The following is a 13128-nucleotide window of genomic DNA, read 5'->3' on the forward strand; positions in this document are numbered from 1 at the left end:
TCAGACGGAGATGCAGTGATTTATGCTTGAACTTTATACACTAAAACCCCCTCAGGTTACAGTGTCAAGGCAACGCCGTCACCCGAATGTCTCCAGCCCAGGGCCGGAAAACTAACTATAAAGACTTTAGAAGCCAGTTGGACCACTCCAGAAGCCAGTTTTGTTTTTTCCTGTAGGCAAGTAATTGTAACTGGAGAACAAAATAAATAAATAGGCAGAATCTCCACTAAATGGACAGAAATATATAAGGAATCTGCTATAAATGTAATTCTATAACATTGAGAGGTGCTGAGGTTCACCCAGATGATAGGTTTTTATCATGGTATTATATAGTGTGTTCATTTCCTACCTACACCGACTGTTAGTCCAGTAATGTCTGCCGCAGTCTTCAGGCTCCTGTCAACTCATGTTTGTTTAGACAGGTGGAGCGTACTGCGCTGAAAACCACCAAATCTAGGAACGCGCCATTAAGGGGCACGGCCCACTGGCCGGCAAACTAAATCTCTAACTAAAAATCATTCACTGAAAATTATTCCATCCAGTGGTGGGTGAAGTTCGCAGACCAGATTTTACTTTCAAAATTTCAGAAATATCCCCCAGACTCCTATTTCCAGGACAAATGTGCTTCTATGGAGAACTTGCAAGTAACAGGGCCGGCTCCAGGCTTATGTGGGCCCTTGGGCAACTCACGCAGCGGCGGAAGTAGAACGGCCCTTTTGTGCCCCTATATATTAGTTAGACCCCCTTTATGCCCCCATATAGAAGTTAGGCCCAGTTTGCACCCCGATATAGAAGTTAGGCCACGTTTATGCCCCCATATAAAGTTAAGCCCTCAATTTGTGCTCCCATATAGAATTTAGGCCCCCTTTTCGCCAATACAAAAACAACTTCTCCTTACCCATTCCAACGTTGAGCTGATGGGTGCTGTCACTCCTGGGTCTTCTTTCTTTCTTTGACCATGCAGTGACAATCACGTCACACTGACGTGATTAAGTCACCTGCGTCAGGATGCTGACGTCCCTTGCATGGGTGCGCAGCGGAGCAGCGTCTGATCTGCATTAGTAAGCAAAGCTTACCGATGCATTTCGGCAGCTTGGCCCATTAGAGGATCCTCCAGTAAAGAGAGATTGAAGCTGGGCAGAGTAAAGCGGCCGAGTGGGCCACGGCACTTGCCCAGGCCACTGCAAGCAATATACACTCTAATAAAGTGGTCCATAACCTGTTGCAAAAGTACAAATCCCAGCATGGCTCTGACCGCCACACGGCGTTAAAATTTCAGGCAGTCACAGCAAGTGAGCAGCAAATCAATACCTATGTTCAAAGACATGAGGGCTCGGAATAAAACCTATGGCATCTGATGAACATTAGTCTCCTATGGTGAGTCAGCTTCCAGAAGAACCAGAAATTGACAGCCGTAATACAGACGTTAAATGTGGCCATGATACAGTGGTAGGTACTGGCTTTAGATTGTAGATCAGGTGGATATCGGCCCTATCAGAAAGACGCCTGGTGTAAAGAGACAAGCAGCAGGGGAGGACTCGTCACTGTGTACCCGATAGTTACAAATTTTATTTCCTTACTTAAAAAAAGAACTGAAACTGGATCTTGAGAAGAAGCATTTATATGTTATGGCTATGCGATCTCCTATGATAGCTCCCGCCTCACCCCACAGAACAAAGAAGATAGCGCAGTCAAGTCTGTCAAAGGTTACGTTCACATGAAGCGGATTTGCTGCAAAAAATGTCTGCGGCAAACCCACAGAAAGCAATAGGGGAATCCGCAGAAGCGGATCCAGGCCATGGGACGTCAGTATAGCGTTTTATTTTCCGCTCGACCGTTAACTGCAACAAAATCAGCACACAAGTTGGTGTGGACTTCCCTGCAGAGAACAGCCGAGCGCAAAAAAATAAAAAACAACTGAACAAAACGCTATACGGACCTCCCCTGGCGACACTTCCTCACTCCCACGCCGGCCTCTGTACACCTGGCCTTCAGCAATGACATCGCTGCGGCGGTCACATACCGACACGATACGCTATTGAAGGAGGTACAGAGCAGCGTTGCCAAGGGGAGGCGAGTTTAGCGTTTTTTTATTATAAACTTATTTTGGACTTACTGCACCGCACAATTCACTATAGCATTCGCTGCTGGATCTCTTCTTCCCCATTGAATCCGCAGCAATTCAGTTACGTGTGAACATAGCCAAGCCAAACTAGCGGCATATCCGTCTGCATAGCTTTTGCCCAAACTGGGTATCGCTATGGCTAATATTCTAGTAGTGTCAGAAGCTAAACGAGGAAACAGCACGGCTTATAAAGTTTCTGATGGATCAAACGCTAGGACAGTGGTCTGCAACCTGTAGCTCTTCAGCTGTTGTGTAACTACAACTCTCAGCATGCCCAGACAGGAGCGCCAACCACTGCTCTATGAGAATAAGGTCTCCTCCATTTTTTTCCCCCTATATACAAAATGTGAATAATATTGATACTCTCATTACAGTCCAAAGAGTGATCTAATAAATGTAACCAATACCGGCCCTGCCCTACTGTAACACGGCAGCCCGGATTCCCTCTCTGTGTGATGCTATCCTGTTATCCTGGGACATTGAAGGTCAGCTCATCCCTGAAGCATCTCCATGTTCTCTATAACAATGAGTCCTTCTTTAATATTGTAGAGGTAAATCAACGCATTGGCCGAAAAGGAAAGGTCATGCCAGGCATGAACGTCTGCACCGGATGTCCTGGTAGAGCAGGGTGTGTAGGCAGTGTTGCATGGGTAGGAAGGGCAACATGTGCAGGGAGTGCTGCGTGAGCGGGCAACGCTGCATGACCAGGTAGAGCAGTATGAGTCGAAAGGGCTGCATGCGCAGGCAGCGATGTGTGGGCAGGAAGAGCAGCATGAGTAGGGAGTGTGGGGTAACCCAGAGGTGGCGTATGAATGTGAGGGTAGTATGCAGGAGTCAACGTCGGATGAGTAGGCTGCGGCTGCACAGGACCGGACACCACCAATTGCATTAAGCTGGAAGGGAAAAAAAAAATAATCATTGGGAGTTATATGAGCATTTTACAGAATAAATGTACATATATAAATGAATAGGAACATATACAAATATAAGTGTGCGTCCAGCTACCTCCTGAATGTCCTGCTTGTTAGGGCCGCGTTCTGCAATACATAGAAGGGCACAGCACCGTTTTCCTGATAGGTGGAATCCCTACAGACTTGTATACCATGGATGGACAAAATACGGTCTACTATGGGAGCCAGTGTGACCACTCAATAGCCAATTTCCCATTTTGAGTAGTCTATAGACACCAGTAGAAAACCAGCCAAGAAGTTAAAGGGGTTGTCCCACAAACTTCTGTATCTCTATCCACAGGATAGGGGATACATGTGTGATCGATGGGGAAAGGAGCTCTGGGACCCCCGGCGCTGAGAAGAACTGGGACCGACAGTCCCCCGAAGTGCTCCATGAGAATGTATCCTCGGCCAGCGCTCCATTCTCTTCTATGGAGTTGCTGGAAACAGCGGTCCCGGAAGTCCCATATAAATGAATCGAGCACTGGCCGAGTATGCATTCTCATGTTGCACTTCGGGAGACTGTCGGTCCTAGCGGTCGGACCCCCAAACGATCACACGTGTCTCCTATCCTGTGGATAGGGGATACATGCACTTTGTGGGAAAACCCCTTTATGTCGCAGCAATAAAGTCCTTGCATTTCCATCAATCACTGAAGTCAAAGGACACCATAAAGCACTCACTTATTATGGGGGAGCCTCGAGCAGAGGTTTCTCAGGTCATCTGAAAGGGAATGAAAATAAGTAATAAAATGTTAAGACTTGAGGTCACACAAATGATCTAGTAGAACATATACTGGGTCAAATCAGCTTTTGAGTTTTAAGATTTTAACACCTTCATTTCCAGTTAGAACGAAGGTCATTTTGAACTCACACACCCTATAGAATTGGGTTACTTGCCCCATATAGTTTCTGCAGTATTAGGCTGTATTCGCACATCTCTGTTTTATCCATATCTTTCATAAATACACAAAAAATGGCTGCAAAATTCTGCAATAAAATAGTGGCGTGCAAACTTTTTGTAATAATAGCATCTGCAAATTTAACTAGTTATATCACAGTAACATCAATTAAATACGGACTTCCCAACCTGGAAAACCGCATTACAGGAGTGGCTGGTGGCCTTATCAATACATTGTCCTAAAGGTTTGCTCTAAACGTCCATCAACTGTATAGCAATAGAAGACAATGGCAAAACAATCGTCAATCCCTACGATGACAAGGCCAATTATAAACTGGTAAAATGATAGACCTGATTGATTCATTGTATGGACATGTATTGGAACCCTCTTAGGACTTAGGCTCTGTTCACATCTGCGTTCGCATTCAGTTGTTCTGCCTCGTCAGAGGAGCAGAACGAAAATGCCAGAAGCGCAGGTTCCATTGAACAACGGAGACAACCGGCGCCCGACACACCCTATTGACTCTAATGGGTTCCGTCGGGTTTCCGTAGTTTTACCGGAAACAATAGCGGAGCTATTGTTACCAGTATTTTTTTGTGGAATCTGCTATGGAGGACCCTAACGGAGTCTCCAGTGCATATGTGAACAGGGCCTAAGATTTCTGCTGTGGTAGTGGTAGTTGCATGGTGGCACCAATGCTTACAATGCGAAACAATGCAGGCAATAGTGCAATTCCAACACTCTGCCAGGTAACCCTTGCTTTATGGGCACCAGATATATGAGACCCAACTTACCCCGGGTACAAAGTAATGCTCCGGTCGCCATGGACACTTGTAATGCTTGTGCCAGCCGATCTAATGCCAGCTCCATCTCTTGCTCAGCGTTCAGTGGGTTAAGTTCCTCGCAGAGTTGTCCCAGCTCTTCAACTAGAGGTACCAGCTGCTCAAACAAGATAAGTGCTAAGCGCCCATACAAACTTTTTTCTGTCAGGTGAGTCTGAAGGACCATGAGGCCTTGCAGTACACTCAAATGTAGCTTAGAGTAAAGGTTCTGATCCTCTCCAATAGGACCACCACCAGCAGCCTTTTGCTTGCGTCTGTAGGCCAGAGGGGCTATAACACACCACCGCACCAAACCCATCAATGGGGAGAAGTCCAAGAAACCAATAGGCAGGTTGGCCGAAATAGGGGTGTTAAGGAAAGTGATCAGAATAAGACGCGGATCCTCGAAAACCCAGGATACAATCATTTCCAGGAGATGATGAGGGGGGATGAGCTCCTCTGAAATAGTAGACAAGGTGGTTAGTGGAGGTTTATCCATCATTTTATGTGAACTGAACATAGACATTAAGCTAGATAGGACATTTCCTCTTACCAGTAGACATGTCATACAGCGCAGCGACCGCAGTGATGAACTGGCAACAAAAGCGTGGGCTGACATTAAAGATCTGCTTAAGGGTCTGGATGGAGCCTGGAACTAAGCCACAGTAGTCGCCTACCAGAGTCTTGGCCAAACGTACACAATACACGTCAGGAGTGCGCTGTATCGGAAGGAGCAATAGAATGATGGAAACAGAATTGTAAGCCAATGCAAAATAAAAAACGGCAAAAGTTGTTTGCACTCACTGACAGCAAGTAGAGATATTGAAAACTGTAAGCAACTGAAACTCTAGATCTGGAGGCCAAAGTGCGTTTGCATTTGTTTTAATGGCCCTCATGTAACACTTGTCACAGTCAATGGAAAAGAATATGCTTCTTCCTTCTTAAAGGGGAACTCTAGGCTCATAAGGTTTTCACTTAGGCCCCATGCACACGGCCGTGCCCGTTGAGATACGGAAAGGTATCTATACGGAAAGGTATTTACTTCTACCTGCGAGTAGAACTGTTATACACATATATTTTCTGATGTCTCAACTGTTTGACATATTGAAACAGAGATACGGAAAGGTGTCCGCGGCTAATAGAACTGAATGGGTCTGTAATTGCGGACCGTATTACGGTCCGCAATTACGGATGGTGCTTTACAACTAACCCATATAACTGCTTTTTACCTGGAGCCACGATGCCGCACATTCCAGCACTGGCACCCTGCATACTGCCACTGCCATGGACGTCAGCTTGCCCAGAAGTGCCATGCGCTGCTCATCTGCTTTATTGCCCTGCGGGCTGAACAGCGAGGAGAAGATGACCTGGCGGACCGGCTCCTTGGTTTGGTCTTGGAAGTAATTGCACAGAATGTCCAGCAGCTGCAGCTCTTGCATGGCGGTGAGTCGCTGAAGGGGGGAAAAAAATAAGCACAGTGTCAAAGTGTATTTGTTGTTGACTTCTAACTTTTTGAGTTGTTTCTATTGAAGTCTATGAAGCTTCTTATTGCCTGGCTACTAATAGAAATTCCAACTGGCTCATGGGGTGATCCTTAATTCGCTCACCCCTGGATTTCACCATTTTTTGGGACACTTCGGGTACGGTCTCACTTAGCATCATCCGCAGCGAGCAGTGTTTTAGATTCCGAGGGATTACCCAAAAAAATAAACCGCGCTGTATACTTTTTAACGTGGGAGCCTATGGGTGACGTATGCCATTGTATGGAATACGTCACAATCATCTGTTTAACGTACACCTCAGGCTTTTCGATAGACTTTTATGACGTATACGTTAAACTGATACCATTATAGTCAATGCGCGACATATGCTAAAACGGATGCCTAATAGTGGAATCCGTCGCCCATAGAATATAATGGTATCTGTTAACGTATACGTCATGAACAGGGTTATGACGTATACGTTTAACGGACACAATTGTTAAGGCATCCGTCCAAGCCTACGTTTAACGTATATGTCGGGAGCTTTTTGCTGGCGTATACGATAAACCAAAAAGGTGATGGGCACAGAGCCTAAGGGAGTGAGGTCAGCTTGTCTTACATCACGTGATGACAGGACAAACATAGTAGTTTTACTTGAGAGACCGTTTCATAGCATGCAGCTTAAAGAGGCTCTGTCACCAGATTTTGCAACCCCTATCTGCTATTGCAGCAGATAGGCGCTGCAATGTAGATTACAGTAACGTTTTTATTTTTAAAAAACGAGCATTTTTGGCCAAGTTATGACCATTTTTGTATTTATGCAAATGAGGCTTGCAAAAGTCCAAGTGGGCGTGTATTATGTGCTTACATCGGGGCGTGTTTACTACTTTTACTAGCTGGGCGTTCTGACGAGAAGTATCATCCACTTCTCTTCAGAACGCCCAGCTTCTGGCAGTGCAGACACAGCGTGTTCTCGAGAGATCACGCTGTGACGTCACCCACTTCCTGGCCTAGGTCCTGCATCGTGTCGGACGAGCGAGGACACATGGGCACCAGAGGCTACAGTTGATTCTGCAGCAGCATCGGCGTTTGCAGGTAAGTCGATGTAGCTACTTACCTGCAAACGCTGATGCTGCTGCAGAATCAACTGTAGTCTCTGGTGCCGATGTGTCCTCGCTCGTCCGACACGATGCAGGACCTGTGAGTGACGTCACAGTGTGATCTGCCAGAAGCTGGGCGTTCTGAAGAGAAGTGGATGATACTTCTCGTCAGAACGCCCAGCTAGTAAAAGTAGTAAAAACGCCCCGATGTACGCACATAATACACGCCCAGTTGGACTTTTGCAAGCCTCATTTGCATAAATACAAAAATGGTCATAACTTGGCCAAAAATGCTCGTTTTTTTAAAAATAAAAACGTTACTGTAATCTACATTGCAGCGCCTATCTGCTGCAATAGCAGATGGGGGTTGCAAAATCTGGTGACAGAGCCTCTTTAAAGGGGCTGACAAAATCAGGAATAAAAAAGGGGCAGATTTTTGGGGGCTTTTTTTTTTGTTGCAGAAAAGCACTACACTTGAAGGAGGACGATCTGCAATACCGGACGTGGACCACGAACGAGAGTAACGCTATTTCTGGAGAAAAAAGAAGCAGATCCTTTATTCTAATTATGGACAAGCCCTTTAAGCTGGCCATAGACGTAATTATCAGGTAATTTCGAGGTCACTATAGACATGCAAATTGTTGGTGTGGGAACAAAACTTCATGCAAGTGGACAGGAACACTTAAAGGTGCAGTCACCTTACTGTGGGATCCCCGATCCCTGGGAACTTGGAAGACAAATTCTTCTAGTAACTCGATTGGCCCCTTTTCCACCATTGGCACAGGCGCATTCTGGAGTTGACTGCTAAAATAGATATCCAGGTGGTAAAGCAACTCCTTGGCTGCACTTAGAGCATCCCGCCGCAGGAGAGAATGGCGTATGTCACTCATCATGCCCCTGTGGGAAGAAAACAGATACTTTGCCTTTAAATAAACGGACTGTAGAGTCAGCTGAGGAACTCATCATCAACTGAAGAACAAGGCCAAGCATGATGGGACTTGTAGTCCACAACTGGTAATGTGTCACAGGCTGCCCCTCCCATATCAATTACATAAAAAAATCTGTAAAGCCATGATACTATTTATCATTACAGGAGTGCAGAGATATTGAAATTACCGAATTTCTGCTAAGTCCGTTACATGGCTGCCCCCGTTGAGTTAGGTTACCCCTCCTGGGCACAATATTTCTATATCTTTTTATTGATCTGCCCTGATGTCCTATTACCGTTTCCCTCTCTGATCACGCTCTTCCTATTACCGTTTCCCTTGCTTTACAGGAACCACACACGGCAGCAACGGGGGCCGCAGAGGCCCAAACTATATCCCTCCCGGCCACCGTAGAGAGGAATGGGCGTGTTTACATCCAAGCCTCGCCATCGAAAGACAGCAACGTGTGGGGCTTTTTTTACTTTTTTTTTTTCTGATCCAATTTATAAAACTTTATTTGACGGGAAACGGCGGACAATAACACTATGCGGAGCAGACGGTCTCTGTCTAGCCTGGAAAGTACTTAGCGGCGTCTCTATCACTGCCTTGCCATTGTATTAGTGAAGGCGACTCAAATATATAAAATATCTACTGCAGAAATGTGTTCATTTTCAGTTGTGACCGTTTCAGTCTTTTCTATGTGTAAAACGGACTAACAGTTAAACTGTCCTGGTTGCTCTTAGCAACCAATCACAGCGCAGCTTTCATTTCTTAACCTGCGTGGAAAAAGAAAGCTTTGCTGTGATTGGTTGCTATAGGAAACCCAGACAGTTTTGATAAATCTGCCGCAGGGTGCATTTCTCTCTAAAATCAGAAAACAACACCATTAAAATTAATATAAGTCCATGCTGTGTCATTTTTCATCGTTGCTGTTCAGCCATTGTATAATTACATCGGTTTCTGGGAAAGCTGGGTGATATGAGCACCAAAACAGCTCACAATGGGTGGTAACCCAGCTTTTCCGGAGCTCAGAATGGTAATGTGGTTAGATATGCAGCGATATATTCCTGCATAAGTAGTTACATTTGCCTTTTCTAAAAACAGATATTAGGGTACCTTCACATATAGCGTTTTTAGGAAAAACAGGATGTTTCTGTGGCATTTTTGTATGTTTTTTGCGGCAAAAAAAATTGCTGTGGGCAGATGGTAACGAGTTGAATTGGGAACTATTAAACGCAGTACTATTTAGTGAAAAATCTCTGCCGAAAAAAAGCGGCACCCTAAAAAAAAGACACATAAGTGTGTGTGTGTGTGTGTGTGTGTGTGTAGGAAGCCTTAGTGTATGTTAACACGGCTTATTTTCTGCCGTTTTTTGGGCCGTAAACGGCCGAAAAATCATAAGCAGAACTCCTCCATACATCAGTCCATTGATTGCAATGGGAAAAACGTCTTTCTGTTCCGACGGGCCATTTTATTTACGCAGCCGTAAAAAAACAAAACTGCGAAAAAGTGCATGTCACTTCTTGAGCCGTTTTTGGAGTTGTTTTTCATTGACTCTATAGAAAAACAGCTTAAAAAACGGCTATAAAAAAAGCAGCGAAAAACACGAGTTTGATTAAAAAACGGCTGAAAATCAGGAGCTGTTTTCCCTTGAAAACTGCTCCATATTTTCAGACGTTTTTTTCTAAGCGTGTGAACGTAGCCTTAAGGCGGCCATACACTGGATATTTTGGACAGGCAAAAAATTTGATTTAGAACATTTTTTGCCAACTTTCTGCCAACACGATCGAGTTTGACAGATGGCGACCGATAGCAGATATCTGAACGAAAAAAAACTTGATCCTCCATGTTAGGGTTTTTTGGTCGTTACCTAGTGCTATGGTTCAAAAGTTGTTCATGCCGAACGACAGAGCTGCATCCCATCAATAGAAGACCAGGCCAGGCCACAGATCGCGGCAGAGATCCAACGATCGTTTTGTCCGAATTGTCGTTTTAACTTATCGCATTGTCACCCAAGACGACAACCTTCACAGAGCAACTATGAACGTCTAGTTGCTCAGAAAATAGTCTGAAATAACAAAATGTATGTCCAGTTTAAAGGGGTTTTCCAGCCAATAAAAATTGATGGCCTATCCTCAGGATGGGCCATCAATAGCTGATGGGTCAGGGTCCAACTCCCGGGACCCCACATCAATGGGAGAAAAGGCTGCAATACCTGTGAATCGCCACTAAATGCGCGTTTAAGATTTACAGTGAGCAAGAAGAAATGGAACGAGCGCTGCGGCCCCTTTAAATCAGCTGATTGGCAGAGGTCCCGGGAGTTGGACTCTAACCCATCAGCTATTGATGGCCTATCCTGAAGTGTATCCGCGATTTACAGTAGAAGCAGGTAAGAATGAAAGGGAAGCAGCGCTCGCATGAGCGCAGAGACCCCTTTAAAACAGCTGTTCAGTGGCGGTGCCGAGAATCGGACACCGAACCAATCAGATATTGGTGGCCTGTCCTGTGGATAGGGCATCAATTTCTAATAATGGGAAAACCCCTTTAACTCAGACGTCTTGGACCCCCACTATTACCAATGTAGAAGGACCCCATGTCCCTGTCCCAACCAGTTCCCAGAGAGCTTGTTACACATGCCCAATTGGTAGCAATGGAAATAGCCAAGTACCTTCTTACAGGTGTTTATGACCACTACATAAGTTTTTTATGTGGCTACATAATAACGGGCAACTCTGTGGTTTAATCATTTGGTGGCCCCCATTCTTAGTAATAGTGGGGGTCCCAAAGTCCAAAAAGTAAAAAGTAAAAAAGGGCTGTGGTGGGACACCCCCTTTTAACCCAGGTCAAGTGTATTATAACTTTGGTGGTTGGCAAGGAGCCCATGACCATTAATGCCCAGATCACTCTATGTACACCCCCTGAATACGAAGAAAGATAAAGTAGCAGAAACTGAGGGAGACAAGTGATGATGATGATGATGATGACTTCTCCATATTGTGTTGACTGGGCAGAAACCAACCTGATAATCAGGAATCGTAAAGGGAAACTAGTAAGAATGAAACTACCCAGAGTAATTATTCATAAAGGAATCAGATGACTCATCCAAATCCAAATATGTACCACCAGTAGGTCTGCTCCAGAGCAAGAGAGACAACAATATGGTGGCTCTTACTGATTTTCATTTTAAAGTGGCATTAAAGGGTAAGGGGCCCAGTAGAGCACTTCCTTTTTCCATGTCGGAGTTCTCCTTTAATGTTTTGCCCTGCCGTAATGCAACATGCCCTGAAATATCTTGTCTCATACAGTCCGGCAGCATAGAAATCCTACTGTCTCTATATTATAAAATATTATATTAACTACAGAAATCCATCACATTCCTGAGCAGTCCCCTTTATTGATTTCACAACTCTTGCTATTGACATAGTGTGGAATTCACGTGACGTCATATTTTCTAAAGTCATTACCTAGAAAGTGTTTACCCAGTAAGTGAAATATCAATGCCGGTCCACAGAGACGGCCTTCTGACGGGTACCATACAAGACTATATTTCTGTCATATTGTTTTATCAATGATCTTGAGGAAATTGGAGATGTTATCCTGCTACATACTTTTGCGGAAGTCCCTCAGTAGGGCATGTTCTTCACACTTGGTCTTCCTGTCCTAACTTAACCATTTTTTGGAGCTAAGTTTTTGTCCTTCAGAGCCTGTTTGGTTGTATTGTACCCAAAGACCCCAACATACTCTTGGGTTGGCCATTTCAGAAAGCTAGACAAGGTCATATACGAAGAGCAGCATCCTGACTAAGCCGGTCTTGGGCGAAACGCGCGTCGAGGCGTTTTTTGTGCCACATCTCCCTACGTGCCCTCCTCCCTCCACCATGTCTTTAGGTACAGTTTATTTATAATAATATTTTGTTGATGACTCTTTTCAGCTTACATTCTATCTCATCATTTTCATTGCTGTTTTGGGGTCATATTTGATGTATATTTATCATCTTCTATATATACCTATAAGGTTTATATTTGACTCTCTGGCCATTGTTGCTTAAACAGTCATGCTTTGAATTTCAAGGGGATCTTGAGTATGGGACACTTGGTTTGAGATGGGTTGTTCTGTTTACCTCTGGGTATTATTACAGCTATACCACTGATGCTGCTCTTCGTATATGACCTTGTCTACATTTTTTCATCTGTATATTTATGTGATACCATGTAGTGTTATTAATTATTAATAAAGATTTCTATTTTCTGACACGTGGTAGATGCATATTTCTTCTATTTATTTTGGGTGTTATGTCCCCTGTGCTTTTTGTGCTTGTAGGTTACATAGTTACATAGTTACATAGTTAGTACGGCTGAAAAAAGACACATGTCCATCAAGTTCAACCAAGGGAAGGTTGTTCTATGATATAATGGGGACTCCCTTGTTCTGCTGTTTGAGGTTCTTTTGTAGGTTTACAACATTTCAGAAAGCTGACAGCTTTTCCTAAAAACTCCCACATACGCATGCACGCTCAGCTCGGCCGAGCGTGAATGCGTTCCCAATAGGGAGGAGTAAAGCTGCTGCCAGACTCCGCTTATCTCCTTCCAAACAAATGGCTCGTGCATGATGGATTTCAACATGCCCGACCCTTCTCTCCCCCGACACCTGCCAGCAGGGGAGAGTCGGGACATTGCCAGACACATTAGATGGTCGCCCAAAACCGTCTGGTTCAGCTGACATACATGTGTATGGCGGTGCCCCGACGCTCCCCCGATGGAAGATGTCAGGGTACGGGAGGGTTGGGCAAATAATCCAATTTATCCAATATTTTTGTTTGCAAGG

The 13128-nt window shown here is 44.7% G+C and overlaps 1 protein-coding gene and 1 long non-coding RNA gene across 4 annotated transcripts; one reads left to right on the forward strand and one right to left on the reverse strand.

The window, feature by feature from the left end:
• Positions 1-1541: 1541 nt before the first annotated feature.
• Positions 1542-8895, reverse strand: INTS15 (integrator complex subunit 15). Of its 3 annotated transcripts, none has more exons than XM_075830437.1 (7): positions 8636-8895; positions 8077-8275; positions 6027-6248; positions 5351-5516; positions 4771-5256; positions 3759-3798; positions 1542-3018 (listed from the first exon to the last, which is right to left on the reverse strand). In XM_075830437.1, exons 2-7 carry the CDS (start codon positions 8269-8271, stop codon positions 2682-2684), a joined length of 1446 nt encoding a protein of 481 aa, XP_075686552.1. In that variant the 5' UTR covers positions 8272-8275; positions 8636-8895; the 3' UTR covers positions 1542-2681. The 3 variants fall into 3 exon arrangements, with proteins under 3 accessions (XP_075686552.1, XP_075686551.1, XP_075686553.1); XM_075830436.1 differs by having other exon boundaries at positions 8603-8894; XM_075830438.1 differs by lacking the exon at positions 8636-8895 and adding an exon at positions 8495-8595.
• Positions 8083-9208, forward strand: LOC142655832 (uncharacterized). Its single transcript, XR_012849558.1, has 2 exons — positions 8083-8392; positions 8655-9208. It is a non-coding gene; the product is annotated as an uncharacterized LOC142655832 (long non-coding RNA).
• The last annotated feature ends 3920 nt before the right edge of the window (positions 9209-13128 follow it).

Source organism: Rhinoderma darwinii, chromosome 6 (genome assembly GCF_050947455.1).
Source record: "Rhinoderma darwinii isolate aRhiDar2 chromosome 6, aRhiDar2.hap1, whole genome shotgun sequence".
Lineage (NCBI taxonomy): Eukaryota > Metazoa > Chordata > Amphibia > Anura > Rhinodermatidae > Rhinoderma > Rhinoderma darwinii.

What these genes read in the sequence shown, in the direction of transcription:
- INTS15 (XM_075830437.1), bottom strand. Translation starts at nt 8,271, where the DNA reads ATGATGAGTGACATACGCCATTCTCTCCTGCGGCGGGATGCTCTAAGT. An exon ending in ATCGGGGATCCCACAGTAAG is followed by an intron (nt 6,249 to 8,076) that starts GTGACTGCACCT and finishes TCCCCCCTTCAG; the next exon opens with CGACTCACCGCCATGCAAGA. An exon ending in GTGCGGCATCGTGGCTCCAG is followed by an intron (nt 5,517 to 6,026) that starts GTAAAAAGCAGT and finishes CTTCCGATACAG; the next exon opens with CGCACTCCTGACGTGTATTG.